The sequence below is a fragment of the Kogia breviceps genome, chromosome 9, assembly GCF_026419965.1.
Source record: "Kogia breviceps isolate mKogBre1 chromosome 9, mKogBre1 haplotype 1, whole genome shotgun sequence".
Lineage (NCBI taxonomy): Eukaryota > Metazoa > Chordata > Mammalia > Artiodactyla > Physeteridae > Kogia > Kogia breviceps.
Window position 1 is genome coordinate 98,129,116 of NC_081318.1, and position 21,446 is coordinate 98,150,561.

General features: G+C 41.2%; 2 protein-coding genes across 2 annotated transcripts in view; one reads left to right on the plus strand and one right to left on the minus strand.

Annotated features, from left to right (window-relative positions):
- DLD (dihydrolipoamide dehydrogenase) overlaps nucleotides 1–19,137 on the plus strand; it is a 53,063-nt gene extending 33,926 nt beyond the window's left edge. The window contains exons 15-16 of the transcript XR_010842293.1: nucleotides 17,349–18,647; nucleotides 18,879–19,137. The gene's annotated coding sequence lies outside the window, so the exon portion shown is untranslated. The remainder of the gene's footprint in view (nucleotides 1–17,348; nucleotides 18,648–18,878) is intronic.
- The window catches only part of LAMB1 (laminin subunit beta 1), a 76,774-nt gene continuing 60,827 nt past the window's right edge, over nucleotides 5,500–21,446 (minus strand). Inside the window, exons 25-34 of the mRNA XM_059074800.2 lie at nucleotides 19,995–20,364; nucleotides 16,965–17,149; nucleotides 15,789–16,030; nucleotides 12,957–13,160; nucleotides 12,262–12,406; nucleotides 10,292–10,499; nucleotides 9,963–10,104; nucleotides 7,537–7,713; nucleotides 5,922–6,081; nucleotides 5,500–5,776 (exon numbers count right to left, since the gene is read on the minus strand). Coding sequence (XP_058930783.1) covers nucleotides 5,640–5,776; nucleotides 5,922–6,081; nucleotides 7,537–7,713; nucleotides 9,963–10,104; nucleotides 10,292–10,499; nucleotides 12,262–12,406; nucleotides 12,957–13,160; nucleotides 15,789–16,030; nucleotides 16,965–17,149; nucleotides 19,995–20,364 — 1,970 coding nt within the window. The 3' untranslated portion in view covers nucleotides 5,500–5,639. The remainder of the gene's footprint in view (nucleotides 5,777–5,921; nucleotides 6,082–7,536; nucleotides 7,714–9,962; nucleotides 10,105–10,291; nucleotides 10,500–12,261; nucleotides 12,407–12,956; nucleotides 13,161–15,788; nucleotides 16,031–16,964; nucleotides 17,150–19,994; nucleotides 20,365–21,446) is intronic.

Here is a 21,446-nt window from a genome sequence, read left to right on the forward strand (position 1 = left end):
AAGTGCAACTTTAAGGATTCCCATTCACTGTGAGAATGGAAATGTATCTGGTTGGGAATGAAGTCCTAGGTACAAGACAGATTTTTAATGTTCGCTTATTGTTATTAAGTTCTAAGTATTCTCTTGGCTTGTGAAGGGTGGGGCTGTTAGTTGTCCAATTCATTGAGCTGATTAAAATTAGTAATTTCAAAGTGCGACTTTTAGTTGTTTAGCCGAAAAGCAATGAAGGGGTAGTGAAGGTTTCTACCTCTGCTAAATTTTAAGTAAAATACTTATGGGGGGGAAAATAGACTTAGTTGCCCTGGTAGGTGAGGAGGTACAACCACTTTGCTAGTTATTAGAATTCCTATCTAAGTAAAAGTGACAACTGTGTGGAACCAGAGGGAAGTTGCCTTATTATTGAGATTACAGCCATTAACGGAACTTTTGTCCAGGCCCAGCTTCAAATGCAGCTGTGTTGGGTGTGTGGGTTGTTGTGGTGGTGCAGAGCAGTCTTTTCTCTAAGAAGAATGTGTGAAAAAACCACTTAAGGCCTGGCCTGTTTCCAGCTAACTCAGCTGTAAAGTCAACAAAGGCTTGGCAATTTTATTCCAGCTATTTTCTTCATCCTGTGGAATAACTATCTGATTGTGAAATCAAATAAAATTCAATGTAAAATCTGAGAAATTATAGCATCCTTCTGTACTTTGAGTAGCACTGCTCACTGTGCACAAGCAGTAATAGCCCCCAGATTTGGCTCAACTTAATTTAAACGTTCCGCTCAGCAGCCCTAGCCCTGTTTTAGGTGGCAATAGTCGTATTTTTTAAAAATTTTATTGGAATATAGTTGATATATAGTGTTGTTAATTTCTTCTGTACAGCAGAGTGACTGAGTTGTACATATATATATTTTTCATATTCTCTTCCATTATGGTTTGTCACAGGATATTGAATATCGTTCCCTGTGCTCTACAGTATGACCTTGTTGTTAATCCATCCTGTATATAATAGTTTGCCTCTGCTAATCCCAAACTCCCATTCCTTCCCTCCCATACGCCTCCTCCCTCTTGTAATTGTAAAGGCAACTACAAGTCTGTTCTCTTTATCTGTGAGTCTGTTTATGTTTCTGCAATAGGTTCATTTGTGTCATATTTTAGATTCCACATATAGGTGATATCATATGGTACTTTCTGATTTATTTCAGTTAGTATGATAATCTCTAGGTCCATCCATGTTGCTGCAAATGGCATTATTTCATTATTATTTATGGCTGAGTAGTATTCCATTGTACATATGTACCACCATCTTCTTTATCCGTTCGTCTGTCAATGGACGTTTAGGTTGCTTCCATGTCTTGGCTATTATGAACAGTGCTGCTGTGAACATTGGGGTGCATGTATCGTTTCAAATTATAGTTTTGTCTGGGTATATACTCAGGAGTGGGATTGCTGGATCATATAGCAGCTCTATTTTTAGTTTTTTGAGGAACCTCCATACTGTTTTCCATAGTGGCTGCACCAATTTACACTCCCACCAACAGTGTAACAGCGTTCCCCTTTCTCCACAGTCTATCTAGCATTTGTTATTTATAGACTTTTTAATGGCCATTCTGACTGGTGTGAGGTGGTATCTCATTGTACTTTTGACTTGCGTTTCTCTGATAATTAGTGATGTTGAGCATCTTTTCATGTGCCTATTGGCCATCTGTATGTCCTCTTTGGAGAAATGTCTGTTTAGGACTTCCCATTTTTCGATTGGGTTGTTTTTTGTCATTGAGTTGTATGAGCTGTTTGTATATTTTGGAAATTAAGCCCTTGTCAGTCACATGGTTTGCAAGTATTTTCTCCTGTTCTGTAGCTTGTCTTTTCATTTTGTTTATGGTTTCCTTTGCTGTACAGAAGCCTGTAAGTTTGATTAGGTCCATTTGTTTATTTTTGTTTTTATTTCTGTTGGCTTGGGAAACTGACCTAAGAAAACATTGGTATGATTTATGTCAGAGAATGTTTTGCCTCTGATCTCTTCTAGGAGTTTTATGGTGTCACATCTTATGTTTAAGTCCTTAAGCTATTTTGAATTTATTTTTGTGCATAGTGTGAGGGCGTGTTCTAACTTCATTGATTAATTGCAGCTGTCCAGCTTTCCCAGCACCACTTGCTGAAGACTGTCTTTTTCCCATTTTATATTTTTGCCTCCTTTGTCAAAGATTAATTGACCATAGGTGTTCGGATTTTTTTCTGGGCTCTTTATTCTGTTCCATTGATCCCATATGTCTGTTTTTGTGCCAACACCACACTGTTTTGTTTTGATTGCTGTAGCTTTGTAGTATTGTCTGAAGTCTGGGAGGCTTATGCCTCCAGCTTTTTTCTTCAGGATTGCTTTGGCAATTCTGGGCCTTTTATGGTTCCACTTAAATTTTAGGATTATTTGTTCTAGGATCACATTAAATCTGTAGATTGCTTTGGGTAGTATTGTAATTTTAACAGTATTGATTCTTACAGTCCAAGGGCATGGGATATCATGGGATATCTTTCCATTTCTTTGAATCATCTTTAATTTTCTTTATTAATGTTTTGTGGTTCTCAGCATGTCTTTCACTTCCTTGGTGAGGTTTATTCCTAGGTGGGGTGGTTTTTTTTTTTTTTTTTTTTTTTTTAATGTGATTTTTAAAAGGGATAGTTTGTTTACATTCCTTTTCTGATATTTCATTGTTAGTGTAAAGAAATACAAATGATAATCTTGTATCCACCTACTTTACTGAATTCGTTTATCAGTTCTAGTAGTTTTTGTGTGGAGTCTTTAGGGTTTTCTATTGGGTTGGCCAAAAAGTTGGTTTGGTTTTTCTGTAAGATCTTACAGAAAACTGGAACAAACGTTTTGGCCAACCCAATATATATAGTATCATATCATCTGCATATAAAACAATTTTACCTCTTCCCTACCAATTTGGATACCTTTTATTTCTTTTTCTTGTCTGATTGATGTCGCTAGGATTTCAATACTGTGTTGAAGAAAATTGGTGAGAGTGGGCGTCCTTGTCTTATTCCAGATTTCAGTCGGAAACCTTCAGCTTTTCACGGTTGAGTATTATATCGGCTGTGGGTTTGTCATCAATAGCTTTTATTATGTTAACATATGTTCCCTCTATGCCCAGTTTTGTAAGGGTTTTTTGATCATGAATGATGTTGAATTTTATCAAGTGCTTTTTCTGAACCTATTGAATGATCATGTGTGTGGTTTTTGACCTTTCTTTTGTTGATGTGGTGTATCACACTGATTTGCATATGTTGAACCATTGTGACCCTGTGATGAATCCAACTTGGTTGTGGTGTATGACCTTTTTATGTGTTGTTGGATTTGGTTTGCTAATATTTTGTTGAGGACTTTTATGTCATAATCAAAGATACTGGCCTGTAATTTTATTTTTTGGTAGATTCTTTGGTTTTGGTATCAGGGTGATGGTGGCTTCATAGAAAGTCTTTAAGAGTGTTCCTTCCTCTTCAGTCTTTTTGGAAGTGTTTGAGAAGGATCAGTATAAGTTCTTCTTTGTATGTGTGGTAGAATTTCCCAGTGAAGTGATCTGCTCCTGGACTTTTGTTTGTAGGGAGGGTTTTTTTTTTTTTACAGATTCTACTTCGTTTCCAGTTAGTGGTCTGTTCAAGTTATCTTTATTTTTTATTGGAGTATAGTTGATTTACAGTGTTGTTTTCTGCTGTACAGCAAAGTGAATCAGTTATACATATACATATATCCACTCTGTTTTAGGTTCTTTTCCCATATAGGTCATTACAGAGTATTAGGTAGAGTTCCCTGTGCTATACAGTAGGTCCTTATTAGTTATCTATTTTATATATAATAATGTGTATATGTCAATCCCAGTCTCCCAATTTATCCTCCCTCCATCCCCACTAGTAATCATAAGTTTGTTTTTTATATCTGTGACTCTGTTTTGTAGATAAGTTCATTTGTACCATTTTTTTAGATTCCCCATATAAGTGATATCATATATTTATTTCCCTCAATATGACAATCTAGGTTCATCCATGTTGCTGTAGATTCATTTCATTCTTTTTTTTTTTTTTTTTTTGCAGTATGCGGGCCTCTCACTGTTGTGGCCTCTCCTGTTGCGGAGCACAGGCTCCGGACGCGCAGGCTCAGCAGCCATGGCTCACAGACCTAGCCGCTCCGCGGCATGTGGGATCTTCCCGGACTGAGGCATGAACCCGTGTCCCCTGCATTGGCAGGTGGACCCTCAACCACTACGCTGTCAGGAAAGCCCTCATTCTTTTTTATGGCTGAGTAATATTGCATTGTATATATGTACCACATCTTCTTTATCCATTCCTCTGTCAATGGGCATTTAGGTTGCTTCCATGCCCTGGCCATTGTAAATACTGCTGCAGTGAACATTGGGGTGCATATATCTTTTTGAAGTATGGTTTCGTCCTCTGTTCCTTCTTGATTCAGTTTTGGTGGGCTATGTTTCTAGAAAGTTGTCCATTTCTCTAGGTTGTCAAATCATACAATTGTTCATAGTATTATTCTGTTATGGTTTTTTGTATTTCTGTGATATCAGTTGTGACCTCTTTCATTTCTTATTATTTCTTGTGTCTTCTCTTCTCTTCTTGGTGAGCCTGGCCAGAGATTTGTCAATTTTGTTTACCTTTTCCAAGAACCTGCTCTTGGTTTTTCCTCCCTGATCTTTATTATCTCCTTCCTTCTGCTGACTTTAGGTTTTGATTGTTCTTCTAATTGTTTTAGGTGGTGGGTTAGGTTGAGATTTTTTTTTTGTTTCTTAGAAAGGCCTGGGTTGCTATGAACTTCCCTTTAAGAACTGCGTTTGGTGCATCCCATAGATTTTGTATGGTTGTTTTCCCATTGTCGTGAGGTATTTTTTAATTTCTTTGATTCATTGTTGACCCATTGGTTTTGTCAGTAGCAAGGTGCTTAGTCTCCCTGTAATTTTTTTTTCTGTGGTTGATTGCTAGTTTCATGCCATTGTGGTCAGAAAAGATGCTTGAAATAATTTCTATACTCTTAAATTTGTTGAGGCTTGTTTTGTGCCCTAGTACATGGTCAGTCATAGAGAATGTTCCATGTGCACTTGAATGTGTATTTTGCTTTTTGGGGGATGTAATGTCATAAAGATATCAATTAAGTTTAACTGTTCTATTGTTTAGTCACACTGCCCTAAACGTTGGTTTTGTTCTCTTGCCTAGAGCGAGGAATACTTATCAGGAGTTTTGGAGATTGGAGCAACTGAGCAGCCAGGGAAATGGTGAATGTAGCTCAGGCTACTTCCTTCCTCTTTAATTTCCACCTGGGAGGTGATTTTAGGGCTGGATTTGTAGAGGATATTGACCCTAACAGATGACTGATACTTGTTTGTAAGAAAAGTAAGCATCTCTATGAAGGCAATCCGCTTGCTTTAAAATCCATCTTTACAGTGAAATTCTTTGGTAAAGGGATTCATGAATGCTAAATCAGGAAAAGTAACAGTTTAAGAATTATTCTGAATATCCATTTATATAAAAGCACTGTACTTTATTTAATTCCATACAAAAATGTGGCGATTAAAAACATTAAAAGTCAGTTTTTTAAATGTAGTGATTTTGCTTTGGTCACACTGTAGCCATCTTTTACTTATAGCTCCTCCTCCTCTGTTACAAGCAGGTGCTATAAACAGCAACTTTCTGACTTATATCCTTCAGGAGTGAACGGACTTCTCCTTCCAGTCTTACTAATTCTTGAGCTTTATCTTCTAGATATTTTTGATTGTCCTCATATTTTCTTTCTAAATCTGTGGGAGATAAAAAGGTCTGAGCAATTACACTACTGTGATGATCTCAAAATCAAATACTGATCCTCTTTGCCCAGAAGGCTACTTAAGTGCTTAAGACAGAGTGAATAGATGTTTACCATTTAAATAAACTAAAAAAATCTACCTTTCAGGAGTTGCAGCTTGCTGTTTGCTTGAGCCAAAAGTGTTTTTGCTTCGTTTTGTAGCAGTTCAGCTTTCCTTCTGGCATCAGCTGACTCTTCAGTTTTTTGGGCAATTATATTTTCTACTTTCTTATACTTTTCATCAAGTTCACCATCCAGAGTCTGCAGTTCCACATTTCAGCACAAAGAGGTAATAGTGTCAGTAGTTACATTTAAGACTAGTAAACGATGGCAAGCTTGGATGAGATTAACTTGCATGGCAAGCATCCTGAATTAAAGGCCACTGCCAAGGGTACTCAGGCTTCAAGCTACCCAGTAGTAAATAACTGAAAACGTTAACCTGAAACAGTGGAATTAGATACAATATTGACATGAGTTTTTTAAATGAAAGATCTTAAAGACATGTTGGAGTTGTGGTAGGTCTTTGGGGGTTAGTACTTTTACTATGGAGATGTCGTAGGAGAATGCATGGAGGGAGAGTTTGAGAATTAGGGGTTCTCAGAGGTAGGTTTGCCGAGATCCAAATATTTAGAGATCAAAAGAAGCCAATTAAAAAAAAAAAAAAGTAAGGCCATCTTGATTGTGACTAATTTAGGGTTGATAGAGACTTGCTATCAGGAAATTGGAGGGAAAAGGCAGATTTAACAAAAGGAGGAAAGGGCCAGATTGTAGCACAAGTGGAGTTAATGAGGATTTGGAAAGATGGTTGTGAGTAATTCTGTTGATAGAGGACTTTCTTGTCAAGGGGTTTTGTTCTTATTTCCAGTGAAATTTAATATTGATGCAAAATGTTCTGTAAGAAGACTACTTGGGAGATTTACGCTCTCAGGCCTGTAGGCAACTAGACCACAATGAAAAAAGATAGATGTGGCAGTAAACTTATTGTTCTCTTCCCCAAACCGCAGGTGTAGGGAAGTCACCTGTATGTAATGCCTAAAAGCTACAGTCACTTCTAGGAAAAATCTCGACTTCATGTCAGTTATAGCACCCTACTATTCATTTAGAAGTTTCAACACTCCTCTGAAAAGTTTTAAAAGGTTTCTTTAAATATTTGCTTACAGAAATTTAGAAATTAAATGTGTCTCAATGATCACTTGACTTGTAGTGAGAAATTTGGGCTTGAGACTTTCCTCTGCAAAATATAGTACCATCCCCTGAGAAGCAAGAGGTGGTTAATTCCAGATGAGCACAGAAGAGATAAGGGTTCCCTACTAGCTGTTGTCTGTTAGGAATTCTTTAAGCATTTTCTACCCTGCTTTGAAAGATTTCTCAAAGGGCCAGGTAATTTACTGTTTGCCATAAAGGTCTTCCTAATTGAAATACAAGCTCAATAATGCTTATTTTAAGGCTTCACCCCTAAGTTAATTTCATTTTTCTAAACCCTTATCCAAGTTTGGATTTGAGGGCCTACATCATGTGTATGGATACTTTTATATCCACTCCCATTCTTTTCCATCTGTGTCTCTGAAGACTGCTATTTCAAAACAGGTCACTTGGGGATGTTTCTGATGAATAACCATGTTTAAGTCCATGTCCCTTATTAATTCCAAGGAAGGCATAGAGAAGACTAGTTGCTCCTTTATCCACATAGCTGTGAAGTTACAAAGATCTACTTACCTTCTTAACATCTTCTGCACTTTGTTTCACAGTATATACTACTTTTTCAATGTATTCTGCCTCCCCAGCATTCTGGGCAGCTTTCCGCTTAAGTTCTTCCACATTTCTCTCTAGCTCGCTGAGGCGCTGGGAGGCATTGAATAAGGTTTCCTCGGAAGCTGCTGTTTCAGACTCGATCTAAAAGCGTCATCATTCAGCAAGCCATTAATTCAAGAAGTGGTAGCAAGTGCTATGAGTACAGTGTAGATAGAGGAAGATTTAAAAAGCTGCTATGACATTTGTTCTAGAACAAAAGAAATGTCAAGAAAGCTTGTATAAAGTGCCCAAGTTTAAAATAGTGTCTGCTACATGTTATTAACTTTATTCTTTCACTACTTCTGCTGGTCTAGGCTGAAATTTTTGTATAATTTTTCCTTACTGAACCACCTCCAGGCAGCTTGATGTGTTGAGAAAGCACTTTAAGAACACCTGCAGAGTTTGCGTAAGCAGTGTTCACAAAGCAGCAGCTGTGAGTAGAGGGATATCCAGACAACTTCTCTGAAGTATTATGGGTGGAAAAATTATAACTTCCAGTCTAGTTTTTTTCTGTCAACTGTAAATGTTAAACTCTAGTAGCAGAGGTTATAGTACTTCAGAAAGGACATGGAAATCAGGAATGTGAAAACTCTGAAAAGTTACTATAGGATTGTGAGATGGCATAGGTCTGGGAATGTTATAACTGGAAGCTATAAGTGCTCAAAATTATTTAGGGAAAAAGTATCTGTGCAACTGGTGAGGGTAAGTTTGCTCTCATTTCGAAGTACTAATCAGTAACCGTTGTTGTTTTTAAAGCTAGCCGTAACAGAAGAACCAGTTGCACTGAGCACCTAATTTTCCTGAAAAATGATCTTTAAGGATGGGTCTGTTCCACAGAATTACTCTGAATAACAATGTCATAACTAATGGGTCAGTATATGCATATGATAGAATTTGTAACTATTTCAAAACTATTTCAAACCAAATGATTCTTATCTGAGAGTTCACCCATTAGTTAACTTAGAAAACAATTCTTAGGGACTATTCTTACAAGATAACCCTTATAGTTTTAAGTAGGTGAATGGTTTGTAACAAGCTTTCATTATTAGTGTGGTTTAGATAAAGGCTCCGTTTTTTCTTACTGTTAACCTGAAACACTTCTGCCCACCGTTATTAACTTGCAACAAGAAGCCAGGCCTGGCACCTACAGTTTGATTAATAGTTTCCATTTGGCTTTTCAAAACAGTCATTTTTTTTTAAGTCACTTAAAAATCATTAACATGTTAACAAACAACACAGTGACAAATTTGAAAATCCTAGAGATAGAAAAAACAGTAATTGAAAGGGTTAGAACATAGTCTGGTGGGAAAACATAATTTTTCTAAACTTGAACAAGTAGCCTGAAGGAAGGGCCTTAAATTGCTCATAATGTAAGAAAGTGGCTTGGGCAAACTGTCCGGCTTCATTCTACTGAGAGTAATGGAATACGGGGAAGATGGGCTTTTATCAACTACTGGTAGGGAAAGCAGGCTGAAAAGGCATTTCCCAAGGTTTTAAACATTAGGGGTCGTTGGCTTGAGAAGGGGGATAGCAGCAAGTAATAAGAGCATCTAACTTCAAAGTGTATTCTGAGAACATAAGGACGGGTTAAACGAGTCATCAGTTTTCTTTACCCAGTTTCATAACAAATGAACTTTCCTAAGATTAGAAGGAAAAATTTGCCTCTAGAACTGATTTTTGAAAAGTGAAAGAATAAGACAGAATTAGTTTGCATTACTTTTAAGAGAGAAGTTTTTAGAATAAAGCACAAATAAACCCATGTGAAAAGTTCTTAGTGTCTAATATTTGGTAGGCTCTAGGGTATTTTGCCCATGCATTCTGAACAAAACAGATTATTTAGCTGTAAGAGCTCTATTAGGTTCCTCTAAAACTGGGTGTTAGAAGCAGACGTTTTGTGAATGATCACGAAGTTTTTGTTAATGATCACCTCATAAATCTTGAGGCACCGGCCTCACATGTAGTTGCTTTTGGGCTGCAAAACGTGGCTCTGTTCATCCTCTCTCTCTAGCCAGAGATGTTCTAAAACTGGATATAAAGAGTGTGCCTCATACTAAATAGAATCTGTGTGATTCCTTGAAGGAACAGGAAACTTTTTATCTTTCTTAGGCTTTCTGTGGGGATGAAAATGAAAGGGGCTTTAATGTTTCTCTTTAGAATCCTTTTTCTTCCTTGAAAATGACACTTTTAGCACCTTGTGCTATGGGAGTAGTTTAGATTTACTGAAAGGACTCCTTTAGTGTTCAATTGTAAGATTTTTCATAGATAACTGTCAAATGCGCTTCTTGTCTGGTAAGAGTATATGCGCGTGTGTTTTCTCGAAACCACACGTAATAATGATTGTAATCTCTTACCGAAGTTAGCAGGTTCTGGGTTCCTTGTATGTCTTCATCGGCTTGTTTAATTGCCTTCTCTGCTGCAATCTGGGCCTTTTCTGCTTCTTCCAGAGCTTCCTTTACCATGTCTGCAGTGACTTTAACATCTGTTGCACTTTTGCTGAGTAAAACAATGAGACAGTATATCATATGTGAACATGAAAAAAGTACTTCCTCTCAGAAGAGAGCATTTCTTTTACAGAAAAGCCTTCCTGAAATGACCCCCGAGAGACTCACATGGAGAAATACTTTACTCAATGCTAGATACACAAAGCCCCCCGTAAATGCCATAATATTGCTTCAGATACCTGGCTCTTTGAGCTTCTTCTAACAACATCTCAGCTCTGGCAATGTCAGCAGCACTCTGCTGTAGAATAACCTCTACTTGAGAAAGGCTTTCAACTCGTTCACGAATATCTTCTGTCAAGTTCTGTAACTGCTGTGGGGTGCTGGGCATTTCCATTTTCAGCACTTCGTTAGCGACTGCTTCTACGCTGTCCAGGTCAGCACTGTCCTCTGTTAAAGCAAAGATGTTCCCGTGAAGAGGTGGAAATCATAGATGGTTCACTCATTCAACCACTTATTGGCCGTCTACTCTGTGATCAGCATGGTGGGGTTACACCAAGACAGAGGTACTTCCTATTTAAGAGTTTTTAATCTCGGCTGGGGCGGTGAGAACTACACACAGGAACTGTACTGCAGGCAGTGCGTACTACTGGAGTTGGTTGGAGGCTGGGGTCGTTGGGTACAACTATGGAGGGTGAGGAACTGATCAGGTTTTGAAGGATAACAGGATTTGAGAGAACAAAGAACATCTCTGGCTGGAGAGGTAGATGGGCAGAGCAAGGTATGTGGAAGTTGAGTGACGTGAATGGTTCAGATTGTAGAAAACGATAGAGGCCAGGGTAAAAAAGCTGGGTCTTGATCCTCAAGGGCAATGAAGACTTTCAGTTGAGGTTGAAAAATTAGGTAGGCAACTACTGTAAATGCAGATGTAATTGTTGAAATTCCTAATAAATTATCTGGATTCAGGAGACTAGAGAAAGGGAGAAAATCCAGTGAGAAGCACGAAAATCAGGATAGTTGCCTTATCAAAGACGCCATGGAGTTTCAAATGTCAAATGTGAAAAGAGGTCAAAAACATACCAGAGTTTAAACTTTAAATATGTCATTGATATTTAGGCTTTTTTTTTTCTTTTAAACTGTGAAAGAACATAAAAAGGGAGCCCTAAGGGTTTAAGCACAGGATAATGTATGATTGAATGATGGCTTCCACAGAATATTCCGTAAGATATCCTTAGCAAATAACTGTTGGCGCCTTACTTATTAGCCATTCTCCCTTTTTCCTTGCTAACAGCATACTGATTTCGTTCAGGTACCAACCTCTAAGGTAAGGCGAGCTTATCAACTCAGCATTAATACTGCTTAGCCTGCCAAGTACGGTAATCCCTTTCCATTTGCCAGGGACATCTATACGTGGGGATGGGACTCATTTCTGGCCCTTGAGCTTTATGGAAATGACTTCTCAAAGGCTTCTGGGAAAGATTTCCTCCCTTTAAAAATGATACAACAAAGGAATAGGTAGGTGGTCTCTTCTTCCGTTAGCTACTATTGTCTTTCTGTGAAATCTGGAACTTTGGCAGCCACCTTGTAACCGGGAGAAGCTAGCCTGAGAACAAAGCTGATATGCTTAAAATGACAGTACAGAAAGAGGAGAAGGGTATGAATCCTAGAACCATGGAGCTATTTTACTACTGAACTTACTGTGTGTTATAATATACATCCCTTTTTTGACTAAGTCCATTTCAGTTGAGAGTTAACTTGTGGCCAAAAGTGTCCTGACTGGTAACAGTCAAACTGTGACCTGCAGTATTTACGAGCTGGACCACAAATCCCAGAGACTTTCTATTTCTGTACAGAACACGTACGGTATAGAGCTGTGTAACTATAATATCCTGTAAATAATAGGATTAGTTAAGGTTCTAATGACACCTTATATGTAATTGCTAACACACATTCCAAATTTAGTTCTCATAGTGTATGTCTGACTTCTGGATTTGTTACTTGGGTATCACATCGGGTGTGTTATATCGGCATAAATTAGAAGTTATTTACCTACAGATACATTTAAAAATTTGGAAGTATTTTATTCCCTGAAAGAATTTGATTTTATCTACGATGCAGATTTGAATTACGGCCTCTCAAACACTCTTAAAAAACTGTTGTATATTCTAAGACAGGAACAGATGTTTAAAAGTAAAATGAAAAAGTTCCTTACGGGTCAAGAAGTTCCTGATTTGCTTGATCAGATTTCTCAGATCCTCGTTGCTCTTGTCCACTTTTTCTTTGGTAGCATTGGTTTTCAACAGAACATCTTGAGCACTCTGTTTTGCCTCATCTGCCCTCAGTTTTGCTTCAGAGACCTACGTATGGGGAATAAAATACCCGTGGAACAATGTCACTTCCTAAAACAGACGAGAATATTATAAATGGTCCAGAAAATGTCGAAAAACTTAAGTATTTGGAGTCACAGCTTTTAGAAACAGACATCTCCCATTCAACCATATTATATTCCTGTGTAGACAAAGTATTCACTATACCAATAGGATCCTGTACAACAGTCTTAACCATAGCTACGGCTAGCATATAAAATATTTTTCTAGTTGTTTTTAATTCCTCCAAAACATGTGGTGGTGTATAAGATGTTCATTAGTCTAAGGCTCAATTGAAGTAACAGCTGGAGGTATTCATAACCCTGGACCCACAGTTAGTAACATGGTTATTTCAAATTTTTGTGAGAAACAAGCAGATTCTTAAACCATCTATGAATAAAACTTCCTCCTCTCTTTCCCTGACCTCACAAAAACTGACGCCTTTTCGTTTTAGTCAGCATTTGGAATTGATTTGTCCCATTCAGATCCTCCAGTCCATAACAGAAAGCAAACAAACAGAAACAGCCCGTCGTTGAATTACCATCTTGGAGAGCCGTTCCACCTCAGCCAGGGCACTCAGGACATCTCGGTCAAAGTCCATGGCTTTCTGCCAGGCGCCGTGTGCGACTGTGACCAGCCCGCCACAGCCAGGCCCCCCACATTGCTTCTGTCCTTCGTCAGTTCTGCAGTTGGGGCCGCCACATTCGGTCTCGGAACAGGAGGCTCCTGGAGGTGTTCCACATGTCTGCAGCGAGCCAAGGAACAAGCACGGGGTGCAGAGTGAGTCCACTGCAGCCAACAGCTGGGCAGGGCCGGAGTGGCCCCAGAGAGCGTGTAGGTGGTCCTCAGCGAGGGCGCTTGAAAACAGTGTTCAGGATAGAGCGGGGCAGAGAGCTCAGGGGTGAGCTAACCTGCTTATTTCCAAGGAAACAGTGATTTACAGCCCTGCATCAATACCTTCTGCCCTAATGAACTGGAATGCCATATGGGTTCAGTGCAGGGTACAAATGTTATCTGCTGCATCAAGCTGAAGTCGGCCAATATGAAAGCCAAAGAATGTGTCCCATCCCCTTTCTCCTAACTGGTAGGGTTTACCAAAAAAAAAAGAGAACCTTCTTTAGACCTAGCATCATGTTAATAACTGTTTTGGTGAAAAGGGTGATATAAAAGGCCCATTATCGGGCCTTTTAGTAATTTCCCATCTAGTAAGGAAGACAAGATCATTCTAGGTAAAACAGCCAAGAATAGGTCAGATGCTGCAAGTACGAAGGAAGGCAGGCAAAGCAGAGACCACTGAGTATTACTGTAGTTTGGGAAGGAGTGTTGGCTTGTGGGATTTGAGCAGGTGAAGTGGGGGAACATTCCACATGGGAGAGGAAGAGAGAAGACAAAAGTACACGTGTAACTTTTCCAAATAACCTCCCAATGGCCCTGCCAGACGCCGCCTTTCTTATCTACCAGAAACTTCCAAAGACCAGGGCTTGGTTGTAGAATAGACACAGCAAATTCATGAATTACAAGATTGCTATGTGATGGAAAAGGCTGAGCAGGAAGAAAAATCACATTTAGAGCTATCCTTTTGTGGAAAATGCTCATGTTGAAAAGAGGCAAAAGCTATACTACAGTGAAAAACAGTTAACAGGATATTCCCAAACAAGTACTCCTTTTAATAAGTAAAAGAGTAGTTTTTGAATAAATACAGTCAACTGTTTAACCAAATAGTTTGGTAATAATTATCCCCTTATATCTCAAAATAATACATGTGTCTGGTTTACAGCACATAAAAAGCTGCAGAAAATAACGTTTATTCTGCATGCTGTACAAGCACATGAGCCTTAATCAAGAAGAGATGCGTTAAGACCTTAGGGATACTTTCTAAAAACTATCTGACAGCACACTAAAAGCTCTGTTTTATTTCAGCAGCCTGGCAGGCTTAAAACCAGCATGGGTCTAAGTAAATATACACAGACAAAGAACCAAAGGTACATGAAAAACACAAAGGAGCAAAAATCTTTCTACACGAGAAATGGTGGTATGGACTCTCTAAAGGGAACTCTCACAGGATCATTAACACACACACAGAGTGGGAGATGGAAAGAGCGTAGGCTGTTCCTGGGCCACGCCCCTGACGGAAAGCAGGCCCAGGGCAGGGCTCCCGCTCCTGCGGCCAGAGGCACCCGCTGCAGCCACCCGCTCCCAAGACATCCTCTGCTGCACAGCAAACATCCTTTAGCATGCTTACCTGCTTTTCATTTTAGTTTGGAGAGATTTTGTTTGTGATGACTATAAGGAAGGAGCCAATATACCGAAAGGAAGGAAGACAAGGTGGGGGATTTCACACTCACGCGTGATGGCTTTGTCTCAGGCGCGATTACACATTGACCTAGGCCTCTCTCTCTATTAAAGAAATTGTAAGAAATTGTAACAGGAGATCTTCTAACTCCCTATTTCCATTAGATGCCATCAAGTTTCCTAAGAAAATGAAAATACAACCTTGTAGGCATTAATTATAAAGCACAGTGTTTTTGTCTATTTTGGAGAAGGTGGGGGGGAGGCTGAGAGGGTGGGGGACTGTTACTAAGACAAAATTGTAGTGAAGCCTGAACTCACAGCTTCCTAGGAACCCACCTTCCTCCTTGTACTGACCCTCTGTTCTAAGCTAAGGAGAGCAGAAGCCTTATAAAATAAAGGTACAGAATATAAAAACGTCCTCCAAAGTCTCTCAGATAGGTATTCTTCCATGAAAAACAATAAGGGAGCAAGAGGAAGAAACAGGCTTAGTTTGTCTTTTTTTTTTTTTTTTTGGTTTTCTGCCTGATTTTCATTGAACTCACTACTCAATTCCATTTGGCTTCAGAGTTACTTTTTAAAAGCTTCCGGGAAATGAATCCACTTCCTAGGCTGGGCTTCACTAGGTAAAGTTACTGGAACAAAGCAACATCTTAACTAACACCCACCCACCCACGAAAAAAAATTCTTTAGCGCCCTTTAATTTTTTTAAGAAGTCTCTCCCAGAATGATTCTCAATTGCTCCACTGAGATGGAGTTTGCACTTCAAATCAGAACAAACTAAAAAATGTCCGCAGTGTAAAAAGGATCCAGTTTAGATAAGAAGGCAGTGACTCGATTCAGCAGCCTTGGGATAATAGTCCTGATTCTTGGTTGTACCACAGAGAAACCTCTAGGAGAGAGGAAACCCACACACCGTTGTGTTTAATCTGGCTTGGTCCCGGATACCCCAGAGGGGGCTAGAGACTGAGCTGGGGAGGTTCCCTCCTGCCGACTCATTTGCAAAGTGGACAATGTTAAAGACAAAGCAGGGTGTCTTTCTCCTGTAGCATGGCAGCCTTGCGGCCAAACCCTCAAACCTTACCATTTCGGCAGCAGCTGAAAGGTCAAGACTTTGTAGTTTGCCTGCCAGTTCATCCAGAAGGCGGGCCTGCTCCTCCTGTTTCTCCCTGAACTGGGACTCCCGCTCCAACATCAAGGCTTCCACTCTGTCCCGGGTGCGGGCCGACTGCTCCACGGTGCCACTGGAATCTGTGGTGGAAGCGTTCACGCGCTCCTCTGCCTCGAGAGACATCTGGAAATACTTGGTGATGCTGTCCAAGGCGCCTAGGGCATGAAATGAAATTGCCCATAGTTAATCCCCTTGGACTGGATCTCCCCGTCCAGCAACGGTTGTATTTCGCGTCTAAACTGACCGTATGGTTTTGTTTTAAAATTCAAGGAATAAAATCTTTATGAAGAAATATAACTTTCCTCTCATGATCAATGAATACACTTTGTCCCGTCAGCACCTAACTCTGGCTCTGGAGGATGCCACACATCTGGATTAGAAACTTAAGTCAATCATGCAGATGTTCCTGCACACAGGCAAGCGTCCAGTTCTTTCTAAATAGCTGGTGTCAGGCAGCCTGTAGATTACATGTCCAGATTACTTTTCCCTTTTCTCAGTCATTTAACTATTTAGATCCACTCAAATGGCTAATATTATATACATAAAACAGCCTGACGTGTTTTGGCTTTAAGGATCTAGCCAAAAAAATAAGCAGTCATGCATAAAGCAGGATGGATAGGGTGATCTGACACGTTTTTCACTTTCTTTTGCTTTGGGGAGGGAAGGTCCTATAATATGGCCTACGATACCAATAAACGATTTGTAAATGTGATTTCCTGACCAAGTAACATTCTTGAATACAAAACGATGTGAAGTATCAACTTAATTTCTTAACTTTTTACAAGAGCCCGTTTCCAAGAGAAGCCAAGGAGGTAAACCACTAACTGGAAAAAAAAATTTTTAAATCGGAACACGTGCCGTTGTAACGCAACAACCACTGCTTGCAACGCGCAGCCCCTTCTGTGCCCCAGGCCCCATGTTTGTAAAATGGGGACTTCAATCCTCATTTGTGCCAGAGTCTCAATGAAGAAAAAGCTTAAAAATGATTACAAAGCACTTAATTTTCTTCTGAAAGTGCTCTATTAAAAGGTTGCACAGGTGGTAAAATCCATTGCCCAGGATTAAGTATTTGCACAAAAAAATGCTCACCCCGAATATCTGAATTTTTGATAAATTCCAGTTGTTCAGCAAGCTCTTTCACTGTGTTATCCAGCCTTTCTGCTTCTGTCTGTAGAGCATCTAGTTCTCTGGCCGTGCTGTTGTTTTGCGTAGCTGTGTCAGATAAATTTACTTCTACTTGAGCCATCTTTTCTGTAACATCTTTGGTTAGTTTCCTGTAAAGAGGAGGGCAAATTCACTTAAGGAAAATAAACCAAAGGGAAAACCTGAAGTCTCAATTTTACATTTTCTACTAATACTTTTATCTATTACTCTGTAATTTCAGACCGATTCAGTAGTCTGTAATAATTTAAGTACTGGTTTTATTCTTATCGTTAAGAGACCGTTAAATCTAACAATTTTTCTTTCTTCAAGACTTTGAAGAAAAACACAGCAGCACCACTCAGCTGTGTGTGGCGGATGGACTACAGGAGGGATTTCGAATGTCTGATGTAACGTGAGCACAGATCCAGAGCATGGGGTACCAGCTCTGTACGTAAGCAGCTTCAAGCCCATACAGTCCCACAAACTCGAAAAATGTAAGTGACTCCAGTGTACAATTATGCCTCCCAGCCACCCACCAAAAATGCTCTCACGTGCACCTCTGGGATCTCCTTCGAGATGGGACATTCAGAAAGCAAGCCCCACCGCCACCAGGAAGACAGTGGGAGCGACCCAGAGGAGCTTTCCATACCCGACCCCCTTCAAGCCACGTCTCGTCAGAGGAGCCTCCTCCTTCCACCAACAGAGCAACCCTTTAGTTTTTCCGGAGAAAGAAGGTGGCACCAGTAAGATGGAATATGATAGCCATTTAGCTTTCACAGTGTTTCCCTTGGAATCTAAACCCAACTGCATTTTGTTCTGTATCTTCCTGTCTCCAAAGCTGTACTTCAGGCATCTGTTTGTAAATTACTCATATATACAGTGTGCCTGTGTGTATGTATCTCAAAGAAAGGAATATTTGAGAAGACCTTACCCCTGAGTATCACCTAACTCAGTATCATTGTCTTCTCAGGAATATACTCGTACAAAAAACTGGGAAAATGCAGATGCTGAAAGGTTGGGGGCCAGTCAAAAAATGATGTTTAAGGCTGAGAGAATACCATGACCCGACTCAAAGAAAAAGTGCTTAAAAGGATTTGTGGGTTAAGTTACATTTTGTAAACCTGATGGCTCTTTTCCTGAGGCTAGCTTTTTTTTTTTTTCAGTGCTTTGCTTTTATTAATCGGTTGATTCACAGCTTTCATTTCTCCTCAGGTCTCTTACAATGTTACAATTTCACAAAGTCAAATCTCACGTTGTATATTTGTAAATAATGCCCCTTTGGATCCTAGACCATGCGTCCCTGGATACGGTGTTGAAAAAAGATTGATGAAATTGGTGTTCCCAAGGTGATTCCAATCTGTCTGAGTAGGTGGAGAGTGAAGATAGGACCAGGGCTGTCTGAGGAGGGGAGTCGCTCTTCCGGCAGCCTCTTGCTGGATACCCACAGCTCGTTATCGCTACATGTAAGAAGGCTGAGCTGTACCACGGTCTTTTTAGTGAGGTTGAATTCCTCACTAAGTGCATTATGGCCCCACATCAGACATCGCCTAACACCCTGGTCAACCGCATGATCTTAGCCATGAGCTCTGAGGCTTGAAATCAAGGGACCAGTTACTTTAAATCTAGAAGGTCGGGCTTCCCTGGTGGCGCAGTGGTTAAGAACCCGCCTGCCGATGCAGGGGATACGGGTTCGTGCCCCGGTCCGGGAAGATCCCACATGCCGCGGAGCGGCTGGGCCCGTGAGCCATGGCCGCTGAGCCTGTGCGTCCGGAGCCTGTGCTCCGCAACGGGAGAGGCCACAACAGTGAGAGGCCCGCGTACCACAGAGAAAAAAAAAAAAAAAAAAAAAAAATCTAGAAGGTCTAGAAAGGACCTCCTGCAAGGTACTTGAGCTAATATCAGCGGTTAGCTTCCTGCTTCTCATACACAGCGCTGAGATAAAAAGGCCATCTCACTTCTTAGAGGTGCGGATTAAAAGTCCCATCACACAAAAATGTTACCGTAGTTCTGTCATGATATAATATCGCCTTAATGTGTAGAACTTAGCCATGAGTCAACCCACTCGCTCATGCCAAATGGTGAGTCTACAATAAAAACCCATAGCATTGGGGGAAACAAATGCTTCTTACCCTTTTCCTGTTTTGTCCTTTAGCCTAGACCTTATTATGCTGTTTTGGGTCGGGGCGGGGGGGTCCTTTTTGGCAAAGGGAGTTGCAATGTTTGAGAGCAGGAAAGATGACTGGCTGGGAGGAAGTTCAGCACCACTTTGCTCAGTTCTCTCTGCTTCTACTGGCAAAATACACACTTTACAATTAGAGAGATGATTACCCAGAGAAGGGCTAAGAAGAGGAATTTTCATCACAGAGAATTTGTTATAATTAGATGAATGAAGCACTGCTCTAGTGGACCAGCAGCTGATGAGTGCAAATAACCTATAAATAAGAGTCTTATTTGTGGTAACGGACTTTCCCTGGTAGTAGCAAAACATATAATAATTCATACTGTTCTCTGCAATTACCTTACCATTTCGTAGGTCAGTCCTTTTGTTACTCTGTCAGGGAAAGGTAAATACTATCCTCCCTCCTCCGCAGGAGAGAAGAGAGAGGCTTAGAAATGAGCAAGTCATTCAAGTTCACAAGCCTAGCAAGTGACCCAGCTGTGACTCTGTTACGGATCCTCTGTCCCTGAATCCAGCATCCTTGCCATTCTATTGGCCGAGAGTACTGTTTGCAGAGAAGGGTGCTGAATACAACGTTCACACATTTTGCACTGCAATCTCTGCGACTCTGGTCCCCAGCAATGAGCCAGCGTCCACTCACCCCCATGCCCAGAGCAGTGAGTGCAGGAAAACGAATGGCCCAGTTACCTGTTTTCACTCACAGCACTAACCATGCCTCCCGGTGGAAGGGCCACACGGTGGATTCATCGGGTGGAAACAGCATCGTGAGCTGTTACTCTGGTCCATCAGCTACTTACTCTGCTTCCTCAAAGAGGTTCCCGACGTTCTTCAACGGCTCGGCGGCTGGGCTCTGGGCCAGGACGTCTCTGATCTCATTGACTTTCTTCTCCACCGAGTCCACGGTCTCCCGGTAAGGCCCAATCACGCCACTGATCTTCAAGGCCTTGGCCTTCTCCAGGAACTTCCGGGTCCTGTTGGTCAGCTCGGCGATGATCACGTCCCAAACAGCAAAGCACTGGTGGCAGGGCACGCAGTCGGGGAAGACGCCCGAGTACCCCCGAGTGCACTTGTCACAGCGTGGACCCTCCACACCCTCGACGCAGACACACTGGCCGGTGGACTGGTCACACTGCGGTGTCTCGATGCCCCTGGGGTCGCAGTCACAGGCTGGAAGGGAGACGGCAGAGTGCTGGCTGAGCTACTAGAGCCCCAACCTCAGTGACTTGGCAGTTAGGACCCCCAGTCACCGTTACAATGGGAAAGTTTGTACATGGTCCACGACAGTTTACCAACGGTTTGCACAGAGACTGCAGCTGCTTCCTCCACAACACGCGTTATCTCAACCCTGGCTAATCACGTCTTAACTGTAATAGTGACGATAGTTTTTTTTTCTTTTTTAAGTGAACACCATTGTACCTGCCACTGTACAGATGGGTCACATACATCGTCTCATGTAATCCTCACCATAACCCTACAGGATCCAGGTGTTACAATCATCAGTTTTATGGATGTGGAAACTGAGGTTTAGAGAGGTTACAGGACTGCCAAGTCTTCCAGCAAGGAAATGGCCAAGCCAGGATTCTGACTCGGCACTTTGCAGGCTCCAGAGCCTGTGCTGTTAAGCTGTGTCCTGCCTTTGCCTCCCTCTTTTGTTGACCCGTCTGTAGATCCTACCAGGACAGACAATTCAGGTGACAGCCCGATGATGTGAGGCCTCTGGCCTGAGATACAGCAGTAATGAGCGCTGCGCCAGCACCCCTCTGCCTGGCCACACAGCACAGCAGTGAAGGCTCGATGAAATGCAATCAAGTTGATAAAAAGAAAACTAAATCCGGGAGAAGTCTGAGGAATTCCAAGTATCTGATTAAAAGGCTTTCAACTCAGTATCACCTAACTCGTGGGTGGGTTGTCTGCCACTGTGATAACCACCCCCAGCCCTGAGAGCACAGGCTCATTAAACATCTGAAGTGACAGGAAGGGCCTGTCAGTTGGGAGCCATTCAGTCCCAACCTCTCACTGGCCCAGCAGGGTGGGCGCCGTAGGCAGAAGCAAATGGCACACGGGGTGAAGTCCGCGTTCTTGGCCAACTGACTGTGGCCGAGTTACCCATCACGATGCCCGTGCCGTTGAACCCGGGCCCAGAGCCCAAAGCTCAGGTGACTAACTTGCTTTTATATCAACACTTGACATTTCACAGCATCTGTACAGTGTGTGAATAACGAGAGGCCTGTACACACAGCTCACCACGC